Source organism: Cydia splendana, chromosome 3 (assembly GCF_910591565.1).
Source record: "Cydia splendana chromosome 3, ilCydSple1.2, whole genome shotgun sequence".
Lineage (NCBI taxonomy): Eukaryota > Metazoa > Arthropoda > Insecta > Lepidoptera > Tortricidae > Cydia > Cydia splendana.
This window is the reverse complement of record NC_085962.1, coordinates 20,462,166-20,487,543: the sequence shown is the minus strand read 5'-3', so window position 1 is coordinate 20,487,543 and position 25,378 is coordinate 20,462,166. Positions and strand designations below refer to the sequence as shown.

General features: G+C 43.9%; 1 protein-coding gene across 1 annotated transcript in view; it reads left to right on the top strand.

The window, feature by feature from the left end:
- Nucleotides 1–25,378, top strand: part of LOC134806907 (MAP kinase-activating death domain protein) — a 71,605-nt gene that overhangs the window by 5,735 nt on the left and 40,492 nt on the right. Inside the window, exons 2-13 of the mRNA XM_063780331.1 lie at nt 9,767–9,981; nt 10,460–10,640; nt 11,474–11,615; nt 11,789–11,930; nt 16,736–16,893; nt 17,901–18,151; nt 19,770–20,022; nt 20,803–20,929; nt 21,655–21,687; nt 23,902–23,993; nt 24,372–24,582; nt 24,986–25,144. Coding sequence (XP_063636401.1) covers nt 9,880–9,981; nt 10,460–10,640; nt 11,474–11,615; nt 11,789–11,930; nt 16,736–16,893; nt 17,901–18,151; nt 19,770–20,022; nt 20,803–20,929; nt 21,655–21,687; nt 23,902–23,993; nt 24,372–24,582; nt 24,986–25,144 — 1,851 coding nt within the window. The 5' untranslated portion in view covers nt 9,767–9,879. The remainder of the gene's footprint in view (nt 1–9,766; nt 9,982–10,459; nt 10,641–11,473; nt 11,616–11,788; nt 11,931–16,735; nt 16,894–17,900; nt 18,152–19,769; nt 20,023–20,802; nt 20,930–21,654; nt 21,688–23,901; nt 23,994–24,371; nt 24,583–24,985; nt 25,145–25,378) is intronic.

The window sequence follows — 25,378 nt, the reverse complement described above, 5'->3', positions numbered from 1 at the left end:
CGAAGCGAAGCGAAGGTCTACGTTTTGACTCGGGCGTTTTGCTTTCGTATGTCCGGATGTTCTCCTCTACAGGTCGCAATTCTTAACCGATTCTCGTGAAATTTTGTGACCGAATTTTATGACTAAATAAAAATTTTTTGTCAATCCGGTTTTTGGAAATTTTTAAAAATGGCGGAGTCGTGATGCCTGGCGCCTAAACAAATAGTGGTATCGGTACCATACGAGTGTTTTCTTTTTATGATATGTTTATAGATTAAATGGCCAAAAATTCAGAAAATTTATTTCGCTGGTTTCGGAGGTATTGAGGTATTTAATTTTAACTAATTTTAATTTGAGAAGGAGTAGCTAAATTTCGTCAACCCATCTAAGAACTATTTGGCTCAGTTTGTAAACGTTCGCTTTTTCTGTTTGCACAGAGGGTCTGGGTTCGATCCCCAGTAATTGTATGCTGGGATATTATATCTTTTTGTATTTTTTTACACATACATTTCGTATTGTTTTTTTTTAATTTACTATATTTAAAGCTCTTAGCACCATGTTATTTAAAGCTCTGCTCGCGAGGTCTACAGCTCACAGAGCCACTAGTGTAGGTACCTCTAACTTTTTTTACATCAAATATGTATGCGAAATCAACTGAAACCGAGAGATAACAAAACAAGGGAAGTTTAGTATCAATTAGATCAAGATCAAATTGTTAAAACAGAATCGGCCGGCCTTACTAACAAACGAGTTAATGAATCTACTCTAAAAACGTATGTATTTAGTCGTGGGTCGTGGGCCAAATCCCAACGCTTAATGTTAAGGTAGTTATGTATGTACATAATGTACTTACCTAAAAGTTATACCCAACCCTCGGCCTGAAATTCGAAGCCATTATTTAAGTGCGAAGTACAGCGACACGAGTAACTGCCTATTTCGTTAACCTTACTCCAATTTACGCCCTGCAGGAGACATGTATCTTTGACAGCAATGAGACGACGGGAGACCGTATAAGTTATTGCTCGAACACTTATTTTACGACGTCTTGCAAAACCTTTATGTCTTTAAGAAGAAAGGGGACGGCCGTTTCGCCATACAAACGTAGTCCCCGTAGTCGCCATATCAAGGAAAATATTTTTACATATTTGGATGTACCTATATTAACCATAGCTATGACGTTTGACTTTTTTTTTTTGATTATGGTAAAAACTTGGAGGGAAAAAATTAAGAGCGAAAAACAGATATCATACAAATTTAATGCTTAAATGCTCCTAAGTCTTATATGTATTAATCAAACGTAGGTACGCATAGCTGTGGTTGATATACAACAAATTGTGTCAGTTAATATCCAGAGAGGAAAATAAGGAAAGAAAGGAAAATACGTAGTGTATGAAAAGGCGATTCCGCGCGGGTCCTATACTCGTGGTCTAAGATCCCACATATATGGTCGACCTTCACCAATCTGTCTGACGGCTGAAACTATGAAAATATGAAAGAAAATATGTTCCAGGACATAAATAAATAGGGTTGCTTAAAGAAATATGGTCAAGGCTATTTTTAATAAATTTTTGAAAAAACATTTTTTTCGGCAAATTTCACCGATTTGTCTGACGATCGAAATAAGTTTCAATGGAAAGTATACAACTTGTACAACATAAATCATCTAGGTTGCCTATCTTTTTCCGGTCACTATTATGTGGTTGCCGTGTTTGAAGAGGTGATTTTATATCGATAATTGTACTCATCTGTCTGACGCTTGAATTATACATCAAAATGATGGTAATTTTATTGCAAATACAATGGCATAGGGTTGCCTGCGAAAATCCGGTCACAAATGAGGGTTGCCAGGCTTTTAATTAAAATAAGAAGGGAAGACTTTTAGCGATAACTCATAAACGGCTGAACTGATCAAGTTTGTTTTAATTTTATTTGATTGAGTTTTTTAAGCACTATTTTCATGATTTTTTTCATATTTTTTGGACAGATGTTTCAAAAGTTGGAAGGAAAAACCTTTTTTTTTTCTAAACGATTATTTCCGAAATGATTCATTTTATCAAGAAATGTTGTTTAAAGACCCCTATTCATTTTGAAAGGCCTATCCAACGACATCCCACACTATGAGGTTGAAAAGATAAAAAAATTGTCACACACATTTTGTTTCCTTCAAAGCGATTATTTCCGAAAATATTCACTTTATCAAAAAATGTTTTTCTAAAACCTCTATTCATTTTGAAAGACCTTTCCAACAACATCCCACACCATAGGGTTGACACGAAAAAAAAAATTCTCACATACATTTAGTTTCTTTCGAGGCGATTATTTCCTAAAATATTCACTTTATCAAAAAATGTTTTTTGAAGAACCCTATTTATTTTAAAATTCATATCAAACGAAAAAAAAAAGAAAAAATGTATGTGACCATTTTTTTCGCTTCAACCCTATAATGTGATATGTCGTTGGATAGATCTTTTGAAATAAATACAGTTTTTTATAAAAAATTTTTTGATGAAGTGAATATTTTAGGAAATAATCGCCTCAAAAGAAAGTACGTGAGGAGTTTTTTTTTCGTGTCAACCCTATGGTGTGGGATGTTGTTGGAAAGGTCTTTCAAAATGAATAGGGGTTTTAGAAGAACATTTTTTGATAAAGTGAATATTTTCGGAAATAATCGCTTTGAAAGAAACAAAATGTGTGTGACAATTTTTTTTATCTTTTCAACCTCATAGTGTGGGGTGTCGTTGGATAGGGCTTTCAAAATGAATAGGGGTTTTTAAACAACATTTCTTGATAAAGTAAATCATTTCGGAAATAATCGTTTAGAAAAAAAAAAGGTTTTTCCTTCCAACTTTTGAAACATCTGTCCAAAAAATATGAAAAAAATCATGAAAATAGTGCTTAAAAAACTCAATCAAATAAAATTAAAACAAACTTGATCAGTTCAGCCGTTTATGAGTTATCGCTAAAAGTCTTCCCTTCTTATTTTAATTAAAAGCCTGGCAACCCTCATTTGTAACCGGATTTTCGCAGGCAACCCTATGCCATTGTATTTGCAATAAAATTACCATCATTTTGATGTATAATTCAAGCGTCAGACAGATGAGTGCAATTATCGATATAAAATCACCTCTTTAAACACGGCAACCACATAATAGTGACCGGAAAATGATAGGCAACCTAGGTGATTTATGTTGTACAAGTTGTATACTTTCCATTGAAACTCATTTCGATCGTCAGACAAATCGGTGAAATTTGACGAAAAAAATTTTTTTTCAAAAATTTATTAAAAATAGCCTTGACCGTATTTCTTTAGGCAACCCTATTTATTTATGTCCTGGAACATAATATATTTTCTTTCATATTTTCATAGTTTCATCCGTCAGACAGATTGGTGAAGGTCGGCTATATGGGGGATCTCCTACTATCGTTACGCCTCGTATTCCACGTGTTGGACTGAGGCTTTTCTTTCAAACGATTTATAAATCTCCCGGCGGCTACGACTATTTTCCCGAGAGTCGTAAATATGGAGGCCGTTCCTAAATACTTTAGTTAGAAAACTAAGAAATGAGACGCGCGAGCCCTGATGTAATTATTTGGAAAATAACATTACGGATGACAAAGTCGGGTGTAACCTTCAGCGTTGTTGTAGGGCAGAATCAATTGACTGTGTTATTAGTCACCGGGATGAGTTGCGTGGGCGGTGAGCTAATCAATGCCATGCTTATACAAGTATATAATATATTGACATCACTGAAAGTTCTCGGATTAGGCCACTTCATCATCATATAACCAAAAGGAAACAATATAGTTTATGAAAATATAACTTTTTTGAGATATAAGTCATTACATAGCAGTTGTGCGGTTAGTAAAAAGATTGTCAAAAAAGTTAGATTTAGATTTCTTTATTTCAAGACGAAAATTACACTATAAATTTGCCTAACGCTATTATTGTTAACGTTATTATTATTATTATGTTATGTTCATTATTCACTCACTCAGAAGAAAGCAAAATGACATATTTACGGGAGGGTAGTACGGGAAGGTAAGCGAAGAATTCTAATAGAATCTCGACCGTAGCGAGGAATTCAAGTGTTAACGCGCAAGATGGAAATAATTTTGCTACCATATGACACATATTGCTTTTCACATCACCTATGAAGAAATCATTTTCATTATGCAAAATAGCAAAACTAGCTTCTTAGAATAGAAAAGTGGCACTTTGAATAGGTGATGTGAAATAGTATTTTTCTCAAAAATGGACGGCAAAGTCGACTTTGCCGTTTAAAAAATAGGTTGCGAAGCGCGTAGTTTATGGTCAGTCAAAAATTAAAAAGTTAAAAACATTGCAGTCTCGATTTTGGGACTGCAATGTTGCATACAAATTCCATTATTTGTCGAGTTCCAAACTTTTTAAAAGTTAAATGGCCATATCAAATGAAGGCACAGGCCCATTAAACAGCCAAACAGATGATTAGTACCGCGACTATTTAGCTGTCTCAAATAGGTTGGCGTATTTTCGGCAGAAAAATACACTTCTATTTTTTTATTAAAAAAATAAAAAGGCGGCAAAGTTAATTTTTTCAATTGTTTCTACTTTTTCTGTGAAAATATATACGTAAGAAAGTTGCTTTTGTAAAATATTTCTATGATATTTATATTTCTTGCACCATTTTTGAGAAAAGCACTATATATGACTCGGCTGGAAGGCTACTTGCTGGCTTCGGATTCAATTAAACGGACTCCCAAGGTCGTCCGTTTAAAACGAATCCTCAGCCTGCAAGTAGCTACTTCCGAGCCTCGACAATAATGTACTATTATACAATCGTGATATAATAGAGAGTTTTTCAGTCGAGTACCGTGTTTAGGCAACGAAGCTTGCTGAGTTGCCTAAGTAAGGTACGAGATTGAAAAGCTTGATTATATCACTATTGTATACAATACTTTTTCTACTAGTCAACAAAAATAATACTTTAAACTAGTAGAATCATACAAATAAACCAAACCAAAAGTATACAGCTAAATTCGCGAACAGCCGCGATACTTTCATACTGGTACGCGACCCGGCCGCCGCGCCCCGCGCCCTACGGCGGGGTGGTCAACGACACCTTCTCGTAACTCATGAGGCCCTGGTACTTGCTGCGCGCTAAATTCAATTTTTAGACAGTTGTTTTCTCGATTTTGGCCACCGTAGCCTATGGAGACTAACAAGCAAGTGGTTTTCGTAGTCTATGGATGTTGCTATATTAAGGGTGTCACATGCGCGTTTCTGACTTATGAACCAATTGTTTCTACATACAACCTAAACTAATGAATTTGAGCTATGGTTTTGTTTCGTCCTCTTGATCGCGGCGAGCTGTGATTGGTCAATTTCATTATAGTTGACTAAACTGTATCGATATGAATATTATAGTTGAGTTGGGAGCCCATACATTAAAAATACCGAATTGCAGTTTGATATAAGAAATCTTAATTCATGAATTACAGTAGACTAGTAGAAAAACGTTATTTCTTGATTCTGGCTGGCATACCTACCCGACAGGTGATTTAAAATTAACACGTTTTATAAAATTACTTTGGTGCTCCGCGAAATAATAACATTCTAGCCAATCAGTGCCCGGGCGGTTGCCGTTGCCGGCCGGACGCCAGACCGTCAACATCTCGCCTTACTTATTCATTGGTTTTATCGATTGTCGCTACCTACTCTCAATGAGGCTGCACTCCATTATAGGCTTTCCCGTAATATCAAATGGCTAATAGTATAAAAGTGGCGTCGGTCTCTCCTATTAACGTTTGTATTAACTCCCCTTGGCAGCGACGCGTCACCGAGAAACGCAAACGTCATACGTACAATACATAGGTACCTACCTATAAGTACATTACATACGTCATGAGCTTATACGCTAGCGTTTGCGCAAAAACGGCAATGGAATTCTTTTTCATCATATAAGGTGTAGGTGTAAAACACGTAGGCGTTGCGGTCCGTAAATCGTAAATTTCGACCTAAATTTGGCAGTAGTTTTCTTTTTTCGCTTTTCCCCTCATAAGTTTTATGAGGAACATTGTGTATGCCACGAGTGGTGCAGGAATTACGAACTAGTGTTAGTGTTTGACGACCGGTCTGGCCTAGTGGATAGTAACCCTGCCTGTGAAGCCGACGGTCCTGGGTTCGAATCCCGGTAAGGGCATTTATTAGTGTGATGAACACAAATATTTGTTTTTGAGTCATGGGTGTTTTCTATGTATATATCTATGTATTTATTATATAAGTATGTATTTATCTATATAAGTAGGTATGTATATCGTCGCCTAGCACCCATAGTACCTACGTACACAAGCTTTGCCTAGTTTGGGTTGGTTTGGGGCTAGGCAGATCTGTGTAAGATGCCCCCGCCCTAATATTATATTATTATATTTCATACATTAAAGTTACATAATAAAATATGATTAAATTAATTAATTAAAGTTAGTTACAAAAACACATCTTCAAAAACCCTAATACTAAGACTCCGGTGTCCGTCCGTCCGTCTGTCACCAGGCTGTATCTCGTTATCTGTAATAGCTAGACAGCTGACATTTTCACAGATGATGTATTTCTGTTGCCGCTATAACAACAAATACCTACTAAAAACAGAATAAAATAAAGATTTAAGTGGGGCTCCCATACAACAAACGTGATTTTTGACCGAAGTTAAGCAACGTCGGGCGGGGTCAGTACCTACTTGGATGGGTGACCGTTTTATAGATAATGGTACGGAGCCCTTCGTGTGCGAGTCCGACTCGCACTTGGCCGGTTTTTTTAGCATTAGAAATAAGGTAAACAATCTTGATGTGTCTTTTAATTGAAAAACACATTTTAAAAATGAGTTATTACGGCAAATATGTAACAATTATGAATCTAATACGATCATTTATATTGTTCTGCTTTCATAAGTAATAGTTACTGATTTTTAAAAAGCGTTTTTCAATTAAAATACATGTCAAGATCACTTACCTTCTTTCAAGTTCTTTCTAATGCTAAAAAAAAAACGAACTATAGCTGGTAGATACTTCCTAATTGTATTTATACCAAAATCTCATAATATTTTAGCGATTAGCGACTCACCTCGTTTAATATTATTTTCTTGTTTGACGGCGCAACACAGCGGCATCGGCATCATTTCGCGACGTTGCGCCATGTTGATTAAACTGAAAGGGAAATTGAAAAGGGAGGAAATGGTGTGCCGGATTTTGTTACCTTCAAAGTCAATTTTCTTACCTAAGTGATTCATTACAAATAACGTAATATTATAAAATTATATACGTAGCTAGATTATGTGTTCGTGTTTTTATTTTGGTTATTCTTAAATATAAAACGTTAACGAGGTTTATGTACCGATAATATTATGTAGGTATTTTGCTAGAATGTTTGCGGAAATATTGACGAATACTTATTAACTGTTCATTATCGAGAAATAATCGGTAATTTTATTTGCATGGTAGCGTACCTACTACTTACTAAAGGAATACCTACATATACAGGGTGTCCCTAGCCATGGGACAAAACCGAAATGTACATATGCATTAGGGTATTTAGAACCAGTATACAAAGTATCATAACAATCGGTGTAGAAGTTACGAAGAAATTAACAAATTACGATTTGTTTACTTTGGAGCAACCTGTATGTGTTAGTAGCTTCAGAGGTGATAAATAGTATGAAAGCTTCTCCGACCGTTTTGATTATCTTTTTTATTTATGACATTAATAAGATTCTGACTTTTGACAAATGTCATCATACCCGCACATTTTCAAACAAATTGTCAAAAGCACTGCCAATGATTAATACAGTATGTTTCTTTTTGTTGTCGATTATTGGAAATAAATTTTGTTTGATAATTTATTTATTTATATTTAGTTTTAATAAAAAAAATATTACCGTTGGAGCATTTCTGAGAAGTCACCCTACGTGGGATTTCAGGGTTTGTCCAATGGCTAAGGTCACCCTGTATACAAACTAAGCAAAGTTTTTCGAATTTTGGAATTTTCAGCTAACTGGGGTAACGAGGAAGTAAACAATAACAACTTTGCATCCTTGTAAAACAAAAACCTATTACCATTTCAGCAAACATTTACCTACACTTTACCATTTCCATTAACTTGCCATGAAAATGGAACGTGGTTACCGATATTATTTACATTTAATACATTCTGAAGTTCCGCGATGTGCCGCGTACATCGAATATCTAGGTCATATCACACTGTATCTATAAGTAGGTCCTATTACTCCTATTTCCCCGCATTTTAAGGAAAGCCTTTACATTCTACCTGAATAGAGATACTAAGCGGCTTTGCTGCACTCCCCCTTTTTTAACAAATTATAATAGCACAAAGTGCTTGATTCTTTTATTACAAGCTTTTATTTAACTTGTACTGTTAGTTAGATTTGAATATATTTTAGTTTAGTGTGGGTCAAATCTTGGAAGCTAAATTTGACTCACTTCCGGATTTCCGATCGAGCTGAAATTTAGCATAGGTATATATGCAAATCGGATGACAATGCAACAGGTATTATGACGACATGGAGCTGATCTGATGATTGAGACAGGAGGTGGCCATGGGAACTCTGGGATAAAACAACGCAAACTAATTGTGTTTGGGGTTGATAGAATTGTTTCGATAAGTATTAGTTGCCTGTTGAAAGAATAGTAGGTACAGTCAGCGATAAAACCTTATTGTACCTACCAAAAATGAAATTTTTGACATAAAACTTATCATTGAGCCTTTTCGATTATCTATAGGCTCCGTGGGGTCCTTAATAGAACAATAAACTTCCGGGGAGTTACTGGGATCAGTACACTCGTAACTAGGTCAGTGCTATTGGGTCATGGTCTATACTCGCGCGGATTTAATTGTGTCTTAAATCAATAACAGTCGCTGGAGCCGCAGCTCTTGACTCTCGACAAACTCGGCAACACCTTTAAGAGCCAACGGGAGTGGTCATTTCTCCATACAAACGTACTCCTCGTTTTCCTCCGTGGTTTTTGAAGCTAGAGCAATGATTTTTTCAATACAGATTAATATTGTCAATATCTGTGTCGGACCGTTTTGCTTTTTTTGATATTTTTGTTTTTTAAGGCGCTAGAGCCCTTCAAAAATGGCCAAAATGGCCTAATTGACTATGCCGCAATGAGAGGCGTGGCATTCAAAACTGATATCAATTAGCCAAAAAAGCGAAACGGTCCGACACAGATAATTTCATAATCATTTAGATTTCCAAATTTGGTTACGATTGGTTAAGTTTTGGAGGAGGAAACAGAGGAGTACGAAACCTCGATTTTTGAGATTTTTACGCAGGATTTTTCGCCTTGTCCTTATCGCACTACTTTTAGGTGCCGCTTCCGTTAGCGAGACGGGTATATTACCTAAAATATTTAAAACTCAGCTCCTGTTTCGTCTTAAGCTCAGAAACTGGCAAGTGGGTCGTTCTCAAATTATATGACTGCGGTCGGACTCAACTCCGTCAAACTTTTCATACATTTAGTATGGTTAGACGGAGTTTAGACGCAGGCACGAAAATCTGAGAATGACCCAATTATTTAAACAAGTTTTTTTCTGCCTCATTACTTCGGGCGAAGTGGTTTTATATTTTGTCATTGTCATTGTTAAATCCAATTACAAAGTTTGGTTACTTGTCATACCAGATTATATCGAAAAAGTTCGGGCTTTGTTGCTGTTAATAATTAATCAAAACTTTGTCATTTCCGAGCTTACTGAAGGCAACTTAAGATTATATTATATATTTTTTTGTTTCAGCATTTTAGTTAAAACTGATAATTATGACAAGCAATATTTTAATTAAATACAATGATTTCGATAAATCGGGCGCTTAGAGCAGTGAAGTGCTGGAGTAGTGGCACCTCGGAAACATGGACATCCAGAAGCAGCACTTGTGCCCGCGGCTGGTGGATTATCTAACCATCGTGGGCGCGCGGCCTTACACCACGGGGAAGGGCCTCGCTCCAGTTCAGGTAATTTGTTTTTAATTAAACAGTGAAACCTCGATATTACGAATATCATGGCAACGCCAAAAGTCATGTCAATTATGTCAAGGCGTTTCAGTCACATTGAGATTTCGATTTCACGTTTCTATGCAGGTATGTATGTAGATATGTATGTCAATGAACTCTTGATGAGGCTCTTAAGCTTAGCAACGTTCGTAAATAGTTTTAATTTAAATGACACCACCCTAAACTAAAATTAGTTTAAACATTACATTACATGTTTGCTTACGTAACATAATACGAATTATACCTACATTAGAAAGTACAAAGGCGGCCATAAGCTATCTACCCTATGAGGTATCTCTCCCATAATAACTTCTTATCGACCGCTTCAGTTAAATGGTAGACCTATAACGAATTGCTTGTTATTGGATATTAGCTTTTACTTTTACAGACATTAGGCAGGTTTGAATAAAAAGTTCATGTTTCACATTGAATCGCCCAGGCACCGGAGTTGCTTCGGCGGTACCCGTTGACGAACCACGATGATTTCCCGCTGCCGCTGGACATGGTGTACTTTTGCCAGCCCGAGGGCTGCGTGTCGGTGGGGCCGCGCCGCGCGCCCGGCAACATGGCGGCGCGGGACACCACGTCGTTCGTGTTCACGCTCACGGACAAGGACTCGGGTACAGTATACTCCCGTGTGTGTCGGTGGGGATGCGCCGCGCGCCCGGCAACATGGCAGCGCGGTACACCACGTCGTTCGTGTTCACGCTCACGGACAAGGACTCGGGTACGGTATACTCCCGTGTGTGTCGGTGGGGCCGCGCCGCGCGCCCGGCAACATGGCAGCGCGGTACACCACGTCGTTCGTGTTCACGCTCACGGACAAGGACTCGGGTACGGTATACTCCCGTGTGTGTCGGTGGAGCCGCGCCGCGCGTCCGGCAACATGGCGGCACGGGACACCACGTCGTTCGTGTTCACGCTCACGGACAAGGACTCGGGTACGGTATACTCCCGTGTGTGTCGGTGGAACCGCGCCGCGCGTCCGGCAACATAGCAGCGCGGTACACCACGCCGTTCGTGTTCACGCTCACGGACAAGGACTCGGGTACGGTATACTCCCTTGAGTGTCGGTGTGGCCCCGCCGCACGCCCGGCAATATGGCGTCGCGGGACACCACGACGTTTGTGTTCACGCTCACGGACAAGGACTCGAGTACGGTATACTCCTGTGTGTGTCGGTGGGGCCGCGCCGCGCGCCCGGCTGCATGGCGGCTCGGGACACCACGTCGTTCGTGTTCACACTCACGGACAAGGACTCGGGTACGGTATACTCCCGTGTGTGACTTCGACCAAACCATACCCACGCTCCGGGCCAATATTTGGCGGTAACAGTGTAGTGTCAGTACTATCAAAGCACGAATTTATCTTATACTTTACTTATAAAATCAATGACTAAGGCAAGACCTAACTACTAAAGTTATGAGGACTAAGTCAAGTAATAATGTCGACAGGCAAGACCCGCTACGGCATCTGCGTGAACTTCTACCGCGCGGTGGAGCGCGCGCCGGCGCCGGGCCCGCGCGAGCGCTCCATGCTGCGCCGCGAGTCGTGGCGCAAGTCCGTGGAGAAGAGCTCCGACTCTGCTTTCTCCAGGTGATACGTACTTACGCTATGCAGTTTTTAGACTAAGGTTCCTGCGCCAAAAAAGCCCTGTTCTAATCTATTTCAACATAAAAACACGTGATTTTTATTACGTGAATTAAATTTTTAATGTTTGGTAAGATTAGTTGAAGATGTCCATTTCTAACGCGGCGCGAATGTTTCAGTGACTATAGGAGCAGCAACGTGGCCCCAAGCGACTCGGAGCGCGACTGCAGCGCCCAGCTCGGCCCGAGGCTTGCGGCCGCGCCCGACTCCGAGAGCGGCGGCTCGCACACGCCCAGCCCCCGCGCCAGCAGGAAGCGACAGGTAACCGACACAAGCGCCTGCAACGCCCAGCTCCGCCCGAGGCTTGCGGCCGCGCTCGACTCCGAGAGCGGCGGCTCGCACACGCCCAGCCCCCGCGCCAGCAGGAAGCGACAGGTAACCGACACAAGCGCCTGCAGCGCCCAGCTCCGCCCGAGGCTTGCGGCCGCGCCCGACTCCGAGAGCGGCGGCTCGCACACGCCCAGCCCCCGCGCCAGCAGGAAGCGACAGGTAACCGACACAAGCGCCTGCAGCGCCCAGCTCCGCCCGAGGCTTGCGGCCGCGCCCGACTCAGAGAGCGGCGGCTCGCACACGCCCAGTCCCCGCGCCAGCAGGAAGCGACAGGTAACCGACACAAGCGCCTGCAGCGCCCAGCTCCGCCCGAGGCTTGCGGCCGCGCCCGACTCAGAGAGCGGCGGCTCGCACACGCCCAGCCCCCGCGCCAGCAGGAAGCGACAGGTAACCGACACAAGCGCCTGCAGCGCCCAGCTCCGCCCGAGGCTTGCGGCCGCGCCCGACTCAGAGAGCGGCGGCTCGCACACGCCCAGCCCCCGCGCCAGCAGGAAGCGACAGGTAACCGACACAAGCGCCTGCAGCGCCCAGCTCCGCCCGAGGCTTGCGGCCGCGCCCGACTCAGAAGGCGGCGGCTCGCACACGCCCAGCCCCCGCGCCAGCAGGAAGCGACAGGTAACCGACACAAGCGCCTGCAGCGCCCAGCTCCGCCCGAGGCTTGCGGCCGCGCCCGACTCAGAGAGCGGCGGCTCGCACACGCCCAGCCCCCGCGCCTGCAGGAAGCGACAGGTAACCGACACAAGCGCCTGCAGCGCCCAGCTCCGCCCGAGGCTTGCGGCCGCGCCCGACTCAGAGAGCGGCGGCTCGCACAGGCCCAGCCCCCGCGCCAGCAGGAAGCGACAGGTAACCGACGCAAGCGCCTGCAGCGCCCAGCTCCGCCCGAGGCTTGCGGCCGCGCCCGACTCCGAGAGCGGCGGCTCGCACACGCCCAGCCCCCGCGCCAGCAGGAAGCGACAGGTAACCGACACAAGCGCCTGCAGCGCCCAGCTCCGCCCGAGGCTTGCGGCCGCGCCCGACTCCGAGAGCGGCGGCTCGCACACGCCCAGCCCCCGCGCCAGCAGAAAGCGACAGGTAACCGACACAAGCGCCTGCAGCGCCCAGCTCGACCCGAGGCTTGCGGCCGCGCCCGACTCCGAGAGCGGCGGCTCGCATACGCCCAGCCCCCGCGCCAGCAGGAAGCGACAGGTAACCGACACAAGCGCCTGCAGCGCCTAGCTCCGCCCGAGGCTTGCGGCCGCGCCCGACTCCGAGAGCGGCGGCTCGCACACGCCCAGCCCCCGCGCCAGCAGGAAGCGACAGGTAACCGACACAAGCGCCTGCAGCGCCCAGCTCCGCCCGAGGCTTGCAGCCGCGCCCGACTCCGAGAGCGGCGGCTCGCACACGCCCAGCCCCCGCGCCAGCAGGAAGCGACAGGTAACCGACACAAGCGCCTGCAGCGCCTAGCTCCGCCCGAGGCTTGCGGCCGCGCCCGACTCCGAGAGCGGCGGCTCGCACACGCCCAGCCCCCGCGCCAGCAGGAAGCGACAGGTAACCGACACAAGCGCCTGCAGCGCCCAGCTCCGCCCGAGGCTTGCAGCCGCGCCCGACTCCGAGAGCGGCGGCTCGCACACGCCCAGCCCCCGCGCCAGCAGGAAGCGACAGGTAACCGACACAAGCGCCTGCAGCGCCCAGCTCCGCCCGAGGCTTGCGGCCGCGCCCGACTCCGAGAGCGGCGGCTCGCACAGGCCCAGCCCCCGCGCCAGCAGGAAGCGACAGGTAACCGACACAAGCGCCTGCAGCGCCCAGCTCCGCCCGAGGCTTGCGGCCGCGCCCGACTCCGAGAGCGGCGGCTCGCACACGCCCAGCCCCCGCGCCAGCAGGAAGCGACAGGTAACCGACACAAGCGCCTGCAGCGCCCAGCTCCGCCCGAGGCTTGCGGCCGCGCCCGACTCAGAGAGTGGCGGCTCGCACACGCCCAGCCCCCGCGCCAGCAGGAAGCGACAGGTAACCGACACAAGCGCCTGCAGCGCCCAGCTCCGCCCGAGGCTTGCGGCCGCGCCCGACTCAGAGAGCGGCGGCTCGCACAGGCCCAGCCCCCGCGCCAGCAGGAAGCGACAGGTAACCGACACAAGCGCCTGCAGCGCCCAGCTCCGCCCGAGGCTTGCGGCCGCGCCCGACTCCGAGAGCGGCGGCTCGCACACGCCCAGCCCCCGCGCCAGCAGGAAGCGACAAGTAACCGACACAAGCGCCTGCAGCGCTCAGCTCCGCCCGAGGCTTGCGGCCGCGCCCGACTCCGAGAGCGGCGGCTCGCACACGCCCAGCCCCCGCGCCAGCAGAAAGCGACAGGTAACCGACACAAGCGCCTGCAGCGCCCAGCTCGACCCGAGGCTTGCGGCCGCGCCCGACTCCGAGAGCGGCGGCTCGCATACGCCCAGCCCCCGCGCCAGCAGGAAGCGACAGGTAACCGACACAAGCGCCTGCAGCGCCTAGCTCCGCCCGAGGCTTGCGGCCGCGCCCGACTCCGAGAGCGGCGGCTCGCACACGCCCAGCCCCCGCGCCAGCAGGAAGCGACAGGTAACCGACACAAGCGCCTGCAGCGCCCAGCTCCGCCCGAGGCTTGCGGCCGCGCCCGACTCCGAGAGCGGCGGCTCGCACACGCCCAGCCCCCGCGCCAGCAGGAAGCGACAGGTAACCGACACAAGCGCCTGCAGCGCCCAGCTCCGCCCGAGGCTTGCGGCCGCGCCCGACTCCGAGAGCGGCGGCTCGCACACGCCCTGCCCCCGCGCCAGCAGGAAGCGACAGGTAACCGACACAAGCGCCTGCAGCGCCTAGCTCCGCCCGAGGCTTGCGGCCGCGCCCGACTCCGAGAGCGGCGGCTCGCACACGCCCTGCCCCCGCGCGAGCAGGAAGCGATCGACAGGTAACCGACCACATGCGCCTGCAGCGCCCAGCTCGGCCCGCGATCATAACCACGTCAGCTACCATGTTCCATGAGAAACGACTCAGAAAGGCGACATGGCCATTAGGATCGATATAAGGATTTGGACTAATTTTATTGATTAAAAAAGGAAAAATATTGACTTGGGGTACAACACAGTTCTGTTACACCACCAAAAAGCAGATGTATCAGAAAAGAATTAGCCACCATTTATCAAAATATGTATACAGATTTTTTTTACCAACACCTAATAGAATTTCCATGACCAAATATGAGAGTAATTTATACGTAATGCGATTAACTAGATTACTAGACTAACTTAATCTACGTACGTAATTCTGTATCTCTTTAAATTTCCGAGCTATTTTACCTATTTAATTAGAGTTAGACCAAGCTGAGTTGGCAGCGATTTGATAGCATAGTGCAAGTGTTATTTTAAACGATTTATGACATTTAAAATAACACGTTCACAGTCTTTGCTATCAAAATCGCTGCCAACTTAGCTTGGTCTAACTCTATTCCGTTGTGCAGCCAAGTTACGAAGTACAAATACAAAGTTCAACCCTTCTCAGAACTAGATTAAAAATAAGTAGGTACCTACCTATACGAGTGGGCGCGACCTTGCAAGGCCTCACTTCGCCGAGAACAAACTCTGCACAACAATGAACGCTTCTGTCTCATAGTAATCAACAATGACCTTCATTCCTGTGTACACGTTATGCAACCTGGAAAATAGGTTTGTTTTTGAATAGAAAGTACCTATTTTGCATAACTTTTCGTGGGCGTGTCTGATCTATAGATGTGACAGGGCTTATTTAATTACACAAACGGGTCTACCGCGATATAATTTCATTGTTTTTACCTTTAATTCCGATATTTCAGCCGAGTTGCACCAGCTGTGGTCACGGAAAGACTGACGTCCCAGCAAATGTCAACGGAGATATTAATAAAACACCACTAAACTACCCGAAACCCAAAGTCCTCTCCAACGAGTGACACTATTATCCGCGGATCGTGAGAGAGGCGATTGAAATTAAAAAACACCCTAAAAATTTCAATAGAGAGGACAGGTACAAATTATCGTCTACATGGGGACCAGTGATTCAAATGTTGATATTTCAGTGGTACATGGTTTATTCAGTGTACGGATACTGTGAGTGTTGCGTGTCGTGCCGTGGACAATAAACATTAAACTTTAACGGGTAGCTGAATTTCTTTGCCTACCCCGAACATTTTTATAAACTAATTTCGGGTAGTTTAGTGTTGTTTTATTAATATCTCCGTTGACATTTGCTGGGACGTCAGTCTTTCCGTGACCACAGCTGGTGCAACTCAGCTGAAACGTCGGAATTAAAGGTAAAAACAATGAAATTATATCGCGCTAGACCCAATTGTGTAATTAAATATGTGTACAAAACGCGAGAGTTTAAAGTGTTATATGTGACAGGGCTTTTTTTAATAAAGAAAAAAACTTAAAAATTACTGCCTCGACTCAAACTCGGGATTTCGGAATGTTGAGCCAACTAGCGAGTTACCATTATTTCTTCATTTTAAACATTGTAATTTTGTTAGGTGCCAGCTACGCTGCGTACGAAATAAAACAAGCTTAAACAAGGGGGCAAAGTTGTTGTTTAACCACTCGTGCAATTATTGATACCCGAGCAAGCGAATGATCCCAAAATTGTGAGCGTTGCGAGGGTGTCAAGGCACGAGGATTAAACAAATGTTGCTCCCGAGTAAAATACAAAATTTATCACTGCACCGATTTCTGGCTGTCAGGTTAAGGAAGGACCTTAACGTTCTAACGTGTCTGTTGCAGCGAATACGGAACCACTCCCTGACGTCCCTGTGCCTGCTGTCGCACCACCCATTCTTCTCCACATTCCGAGAGTGCCTGTTTATCCTGAAGAGGTTAATCGATGCCTGCAACGAGTCTTCCAGTCCGCGGCGCGTAGGCGCGTCCAGACAAATATTTAGGTAATATTTCATTTTATTTGGCTGACCACCGAACGATCCATATTGTCCTCTTGGCACAGGTAACAGGCTGAATCGTAACTTCTAAATAGGTAGAGTGTTTCCATAGAGAAATATAGTAAGACAAGAGTGCGAGTAGCGGAATTATCTGCACTGCTAAGTAGCAGTAGTAGTACTGTCAAGTGACAATAGATGTAGCACCGACCGGAAACTCTAATGCTCAACAACATTAGACAACATACTCGATGCTAGATGTCAACTATGAAAATAAGTTTTTTTGGTACCAAAACTGATGTATGGAGTGAGCAATCTATGTATGTTTTTTTTTCTATGGTGTTACATAGTCACGGTGTCTTGTGATAGCAATGTGTGGAGTTCCATTACCAATATACTTACGTAGGTTTTTCAATTAATTTTGAATTTTTATCTGTCAAAGCATGAACAATTCACATTTTTTTAAATATTTAATTTATACATGTTTTAATCAAGGGCATAGGCCATTAAAAATTCACACGGAAACTTGACTATATTTGCAAGGACAGACATCAACCAAAACCTTGAATGTTAAAAGTCGAGAGAAAGTAGAGAAAATGTTTATTAATGTTAAAATGTTAATAGTTAAATGATTGTTGAAAGTTATGTTATAAAATGTTATAATTACCGAATGCACTCGGCCGCGATGGATCCGAAAAGTACACTGAATTTGGGTTAATGCAAATTATTAGCTAACGCATCTTTTGCTGACAGGGCGCGCACGTGTCGCACGAGGCTTCGAACGTGTTAAAGGTGCATTGCACCGAACAATAGCAGTATAATTTTAGTACAATCTTGCCTCGCAAGTTTCTTACGGTGCGCCTTATTTTTTTTCCTTCTACTTTCCTGGCTTTACGTTTACGCCCCCTCTTTATAAACAGTCCGCCGCGCCGTCACCCTGATACCGTTTTCTCTCCAGTGTTCACAAATATCTCTATCATGGCGCGCCATAACTCATACGCAACTCTTCGTCACAGGGATACAGTATGGTCAGTCATAACGGGCCAAGCATACGACAACACGCCCACAATAGTCCTGCACGACGTCAAGGAGATCGAGACGTGGATCCTGCGCCTGCTGTCGGCGCCGGTGCCTGTGCCCGGCAAGACCCGCCTCGAGCTCGAGGTGCTGTCGCCCACCGCGCATTCGCCGCTGCTCTTCGCGTTGCCGGACCACACGAGATTCACCCTGGTGGATTTCCCACTGCATTTACCTCTCGAGCTTTTAGGTTAGTGTTTTTAGCCTCTAAAACGTAATCTTGACATTTAACATTTTTTAAATGAATGGCGGCTTAGCCTAGTTCGTAGAAGGTTGTAATAATAGTAATGTCTACAAAGCTGGAGAGGGCATTTTATTGTGGACATTTGGTTCTGAGAATTACCTACCAAATTTCTAATATTTGGCAGTTTGAATCTACTTAGTAGTAAATACCATTCCGTTAGGTGGTTGTGATTACTAAATAAAAGTAGGCAATACGAAAACTCGCCACATTCATTTATGTTATCTTTTTAGGGCTATTAAGCTCGATTCCATAGTTTTACCTAAAATACTAGTCAGTCTACATTTTCGGAGCTGCAACATGTTTATTTTTAGGTCATTAATACCCAAGACCGATAAACACTAACGAGCAACTTTGTTACCATTACCATATATTAGTTATATATGTTATACCTAATTGCTGCGTAGGACAAGTCTAGGTCTTTAAAATCCTTTTTAATGATACAATAAAATTAAATAGGTAGGTACTCCATGAACCTTCTGGGGAAAAAATAACAATTTCACATTACACGAAGTTAATATAGCCGGAGAGCTAGCCACGTCAAGAGGTATGCAATTTATAGAGCCACGAAATCCCTCTAGTTAGGGTGCCATACTATCATTATTAATTAATCCGGGCGCCTGGCAGCTGTTCAGCGGTGGGTGCGGGAGTGGATGGGCAACAAAGGGGTTGTAAAATCAATTGAAGGTGTGCAATTTATAGAGCTCTGAGTTTGATGTGGTATAACAGCTAATTATGTATTTAATTCGAATATAACAATGCCAGGCGTTTTATTTGTGGGAAAAGTAGTGCCAGGTGATGAAAATACACAATCACTTGTGCGCCTGCAAATTCACGAGCAAATTGCACTGTCTGTATGTCTTCTACTTTTTCCTAACACTTACCTAGGCGTGATCTTCCTGCAGGCGCAAGTGATTGTGTATTTTTATCACCTGGCACTACTTTTCCACCAAATAAAACGCCTGGCATTGTTATATTTGAATTAAATACATAATTAGCTATTTTATCACACCAAACTCAGAGCTCTATAAATTGCATACCTTCAATTGATTTTACAACTCCTTTGTTGCCCATCCACTCCCACACCCACCGCTGAACAGCTGCCAGGCGCCCGGATTAATTAATAATGATAGTATGGCACACTAACTAGAGGGATTTCGTGGCTCTATAAATTGCATACCTATTGACGTTGCTAGCTCTCCGGCTAATACCTATGAGGCCATTTTCTGAACAGCAAGTATATAAAACTTTAAAATGATAATATGTCTTTAGTACACAATCTTAACGTACCTATTTGGACTAACGCCGACAAGGTCCAAATCAGAGAGTTAAAACATAGATAGAGATACAATTAATCGCTTAGACGAATCTGTGTTTTTATAACTCGCTGATATTCTCGTGTTTACTCTCTACATGCGCACATTCACAACTCGAGAACGAGTGAATGGCTCAAACCCTATGTGCGTACCAAATCGGGTTGTTAGGAGTTAGGACGTTACATTTTCATATTAAACGGCCCAATCTCTTTTCTGATGGTTCAAATACTGATATTGTAATACATTTCCAGGAGTCGACACATGCCTTAAGGTGCTAACCCTGATCATCCTGGAGAACAAAGTGGTGGTGCAGTCCCGCGACTACAACGCGCTGTCGATGTCGGTGATGGCGCTGGTGGCCATGCTGTATCCGCTGGAGTACATGTTCCCGGCCATCCCGCTGCTGCCGAGCTGCATGAGCTGCGCGGAACAGCTCCTGCTTGCGCCAACGCCGTTCCTCATCGGCATCCCGGCTACGTTCCTGCAGTATAAGAAGAACTTTAGGTGAGTGAGCGCATACTGCTACAGCACAAAAGGGTCGGGCAAAGATCGACGTCCCTGGCGCTCTACGCGTGCTTCAGCGCTGGGCAAGTGGGCACCTACTCATACCTACAAAGTCGGGCGGAGGCCGGGGTGCGGGGCGCGCTGCATGCAGTGCAGCCTCATACGAAAATATTTTTTGATGGAAAAAACTTTACGAAACGGTTTGAAGTGCCATTAATAGTTATTTACGATACAAGTGCGGAAAAGAGGAAATTCGAAACGAGTGGCGATAAATTAAAACACGACCGAAGGGAGTGTTTTAAATCGACACGAGTTGCGAATTACCTATTCGCACGTGTATCGTACAACGTTTTACAGTACATATGGCCCTTTAAACTTTTGACATCGCACGAAAAGTGCTATTTTACGCACTAGTGCGGGAAAATAGGACCATATGTACTGTAAAATTATTTACGACCATACCTAGAGTGCATCTCATGACAATTAAAATCAGCCCCAAGACGTAAAATACCTACTTGAAAGAAAGAAAGAAAGAAAGAAAATACATTTATTTACGTCAAACTTGTCGTGGAGGAGTTCCATTTTGGTCTTCGTGATCTGAAATCCTTGTCTTTAGATGAAAATAAAACAATCGTTATAAGTATATTTATAAGATTTGAGGAGTTCTTTTAGAAGCCACTTTATACTATTTTTGTTTGGGCTTTACTTATTGTACCTTATGGCAAACATTGGTAAATGTTTTGTGGACTTTTTGTAAGATAACTTTTTTGTTTTTTACAGGTTACCAGATGACATTTGGCTAGTGGATCTCGACGCTACAAAGCTGTGCGCTCCTAGCGGCAACGACCATGAACTACCGCCGTTGCCCGAGCCAGAAGGATCCGTGCTAAAAAGTCACTTAAAACAGGTAACCGAATGTTCCATATCTTGTCTATCTTTATCTTATTCACCTTCTTTCTACTAAATGCACTTGGCGCATTGTTGTCGATGTCGCTATACCGCCCCACCTCGCTAAACAGCCATTATCAAAACGTTCTCAATACGCAACTTTGGAAACAAATCAAATTATTTCTATCAAATATTTTGATTTGTGTTTTTATAAGTAGTCAATACCTATACATTATAAATTTGAAATACATAGATGTCATAAGTCTTGTCAGATGTCTTAACTTTCAGTTCTCAATACGGTTGGCTGGTCGAAGTATTTTACATATGGCACCAGCATAGGTTTTTTACCTGTCAATCCCTAGAATTGTGTATTATTGTATTACTTTTTGGAATTTTATAGCTTGGATGGTATCCAATGCTGGCGCTATCTATGCAAACCTTTGATTATGGCCAACCCCACTGTGTACCTTATTCGCGCACACTAAATTCGACATTCAGACAGGTTTTATTGACTCTTACGGCTGTTATACGTGGTGGGAGAGTTCTGCTAAATTGTCTTCTGAAAATCTTTAATATCTAAAACATATTTTATTTTTAAAAGAACATTAAACCTTACACAACATACCTACTTAACATACATTTTATTTAAGTACAATACATTTTTTTTTATATTGGTTTACCGCAGAATTTCCTAAGTTTTGTTTCTACTTGACTAACTTCGCCCTCACTTCTTCTCTTCGCTAGGCCATGCATCTTATGGATAGCAACGGATCTGGTGTAAATATTACCCACTAATACTATATTTTATTGCACACTTTGACTAATATATTCACGACAGTATAGTTAGTCAGAAGGCAGTAGGTACTTATGTTGAGGAATGCCGCCATTTTAGAAATGACCAAATAGAAATTGAGATAGACAAAACATTTATCATCCAACATTCATTACAAAAATCATACACATAGAATTTGTTTCAATACACGTTGGAACAACTGTTAGCGTACGTAATTCTAAAATGGCACATTTTGCTAATTTATTGACTGAAATAAGTGTTGGGGACGGTACACAATAAGCATTTTCCTTAATATGTGCATATATTAATTCCAATGCAACATTCATTACTTCAAATGATGCGCTATTTTGACTCGTGAAAGTGGCAGGAGACGTACGCAGCTAGCATATGTTAGTTAGAAATATCTGGATATGTGACTACCATATCGCTCCTTTTTTGATATGTGGCGATGGCCTGGCGACATGTCAAATGGTAAAATTTGACCGTTCGGCCGTGACGCAATATCAAAAGTAGAAAAATGATCCATGTCCCAGTCACTTCCTCAAGTCAAATGATGCAATGTAATATTCGGATGGCAACTATAGCAGCATTACTGTTGTCCCGCGTCAACGCCGCAGCAGTACTCGTAACATTGCTCAGTAATGCTGCTGCACTGCACATGCAGTCATCAACCGAATGTCACCTTTATACATCACTGCTGTGGTTACAAACGTGACACAATTTCAGTCCGTTTCCTCGCTTCTGTTGTGTTTGGCATGGTTTGGCTACATTTGGCACATTCTGTATATGTATCGTATGGTTTCCGAAAGATGTTTCATGACCCATCATCGACACAGTTACGTAATTAGTCGGAAACCTAGTTGCAACGATTTAAGGCCTACGAATGATCAGTTAGTACATATAGACGTATCTGGCCAATATCTGACCATTTGGTGCTAATAATATGTATATGTATTATAATATAGGCGCTTTCATACTTTGTCGTGATACGACACGATATTATCGCCACGCTTTTACACTATCGTGGACGATTGACCGTTACCGTCCACGATAGTATATAAGCGTCTGCATACAATCCCATACATTTTGGTCCTCTGCTGGGTTTTTGTCATATAGGAGGCAAACGAACAGACGAATCGCCTGATGTTAAGCAATCACCGTCGACCTTGAACACCCGCAACGCCAGAGGATTACATGAACATAAGGTTAGTGCTCAAACACAGGATAGGCACTTATTATATGTACTATTTTTCTGTGTTTGAGCACTACACTCCCGCAGCTCGGCCTTTTTTTATTAAAGTTCTAACGGAAGTTTCGGGAAGCGCGCACCTGTCCGGCGCTCCAGCAACATAAGGTTGGGAGTCCGTTGCCGGCTTGACGGCCTTAACAACGTCGTGACGATAATATAGTGTCGTACCCCGCTAAAGCATAAAAGCTCCGTATTATTATGTGCTTGACTGTGTGTTTTGCATGCTACATTGGATAAAGGCCTATATGCCATGCCTTTAAAAAATTCCCTTCAAAAATAGCTGTAAAATTTTATTGAAGTGTGCACCAATACTGTTGACTAGATATATGTATTTTAATGCTGAGCTAGACCACGTATGAATTGTTAAATGACATTGTACAAAATTTGTATTAAGTATTTTACTTAATGCTGTTATAAATTTAGCTGTGGCAAATTAGGTTATACGAATAAAAGTAGATAGGTTTTAAATAGTATTAATAGTATTTCATACTTAACTAATACTATTCTTACTTTATTCAATTGCTTTTTGTAATTACCATAAAAGTAAGATTTAGCATTGGAAAAAATCAGGAACTTATAGGAAAGCTAAATAAGAGATTTTCATATTTAAATAAGAAATATGCAAACAATAAAACAGGATTTTACTGTTGTAAATCCACCACATCCACCTATACAGGTTAAGCGTCCGAATGGGTCAGAAAATACAGGTTATAAAATATTCGGAACATTTGTTTTTATAAAAGAATGGCATAGATTTCGGAGTTAGGAAAAACTACAACAGTGCAGATAACGTTCACATTCTACAAACCTCTACAAAAAATCTCTTGACTTCTTCTCGTGCCCCTTGTAAAACACATAACCTTTATCTGATTGTCCCATGAGTGCCCATTCGGATATCTCACCCTCTGTATAGGTACAGGATGTTTAGTATCGACTGCTTGCTTCCCAGGCTCTGAGCAGCCTCACAAACAGCTCGGCAGAGCAGGCCACGGCCACCCTCATGCCTTCGAGAAGAGACAGCGTCGGTGGTGCTACTCTCAAGTAAGTTATTGATTAAATTACTACTGTTCTAATTAGGCAACCTATTTTAAACCAAACCGGGACTGGTTTACTGTACAAAATTAGTCCCGGAACTGGGAATTACCGGTTCTCGCCATACAAATTTAGTCCCGGGGGCATTCCCTACTAGACTTATAAATGCTGGTGGCGTTGACTGTTGCGCCAGCATCACCTTCCTTCCCCTTCCTTGACCTCCGTGCTGCCCTGCTTATCGTAAGTGCAGTACTTATGTAAAACATCGTTTAAATAAAGAACTTATTCAAAGAGAACAAGATAAACAACTGTATGACTTTTCAAATATGATTAGGTACTGCATTTGTTAGCGCCAGCGTGTAAGCGCTAGTTTTGCTACGTTTGTAGAGTGCATCCCCCAACGTTCCGGTCGTCGACGGACGGCGCGCAGTCCCTGCCGCACAGCACGCCCGAGAGCCGGCGCGTGTCCGTCGCCAGCGCCGGCGCCGCCAGCGTCGGCCACACGCCGCAGCGCGGCTCCCTCGCCTCGCAGCCCTTCAACCCCCTCATCTACGGCAACGACGTGGACTCGGTGGACGTGGCCACAAGGGTCGCCATGGTAACTAACTACTAGTGCAGCCACACGCCGCAGCGCCTCCCCCGCCCTTCAACCCTCTCGTCTATTGCAACGTCGTCGCCATCGTGAAAGGCAAAGACAATCCACTCACTAACAGGTAGGATAATATTCCTTGCGTGGTTCTGTCTGATGACGCCGCAACAGTTGCAACGCAGCTGTCCACTCGTGACTTTTCAATTAAAGAAGCGTCACGAGTGCGGAAATTCTGTGGGCGCTTTAGTTTTAGACGCGCTGTGTTGTGCCTCGATGAAAAACAGGATTATCGTATTCAGTCACTAAAATACGTAGACAAGACACTTAATTACTTTTCCGATAGAAAATAAGAATTTGATTCGCTTAGATTATCGTTTAAGTACGTACTAATTACATGTATTTTTTTCGTCAGGTTCGCTTTTTCAACTCCCAAAACATCCTGGCGAACTTTATGGAGCACACTCGGACGCTTCGGCTGTACCCGCGGCCCGTGGTCGCCTTCCAGATCAACAGCTTCCTGCGATCTCGGCCGCGGACCACCTCGTTCCTCAACAAGTTCGCACGCACGCAGGTATCTCGTCATCATTATAATGATGACTCTCTAACTCTCTATCGCTCTTGCATAGGTATTCGAGCGATACACTTAAAGAGGCAGATTAAGAAATTCGGTTTTCGTTTTCCGCGTTAGGGCCTCTCACATTTATCCCTCTTTAGGTAGGTACCTGTAATATACTACAACAATACAATATTTACTTTTTAGGGTTCCGTACCTACCCGAAGGGTATAAACGGGACCTTATTAGCTT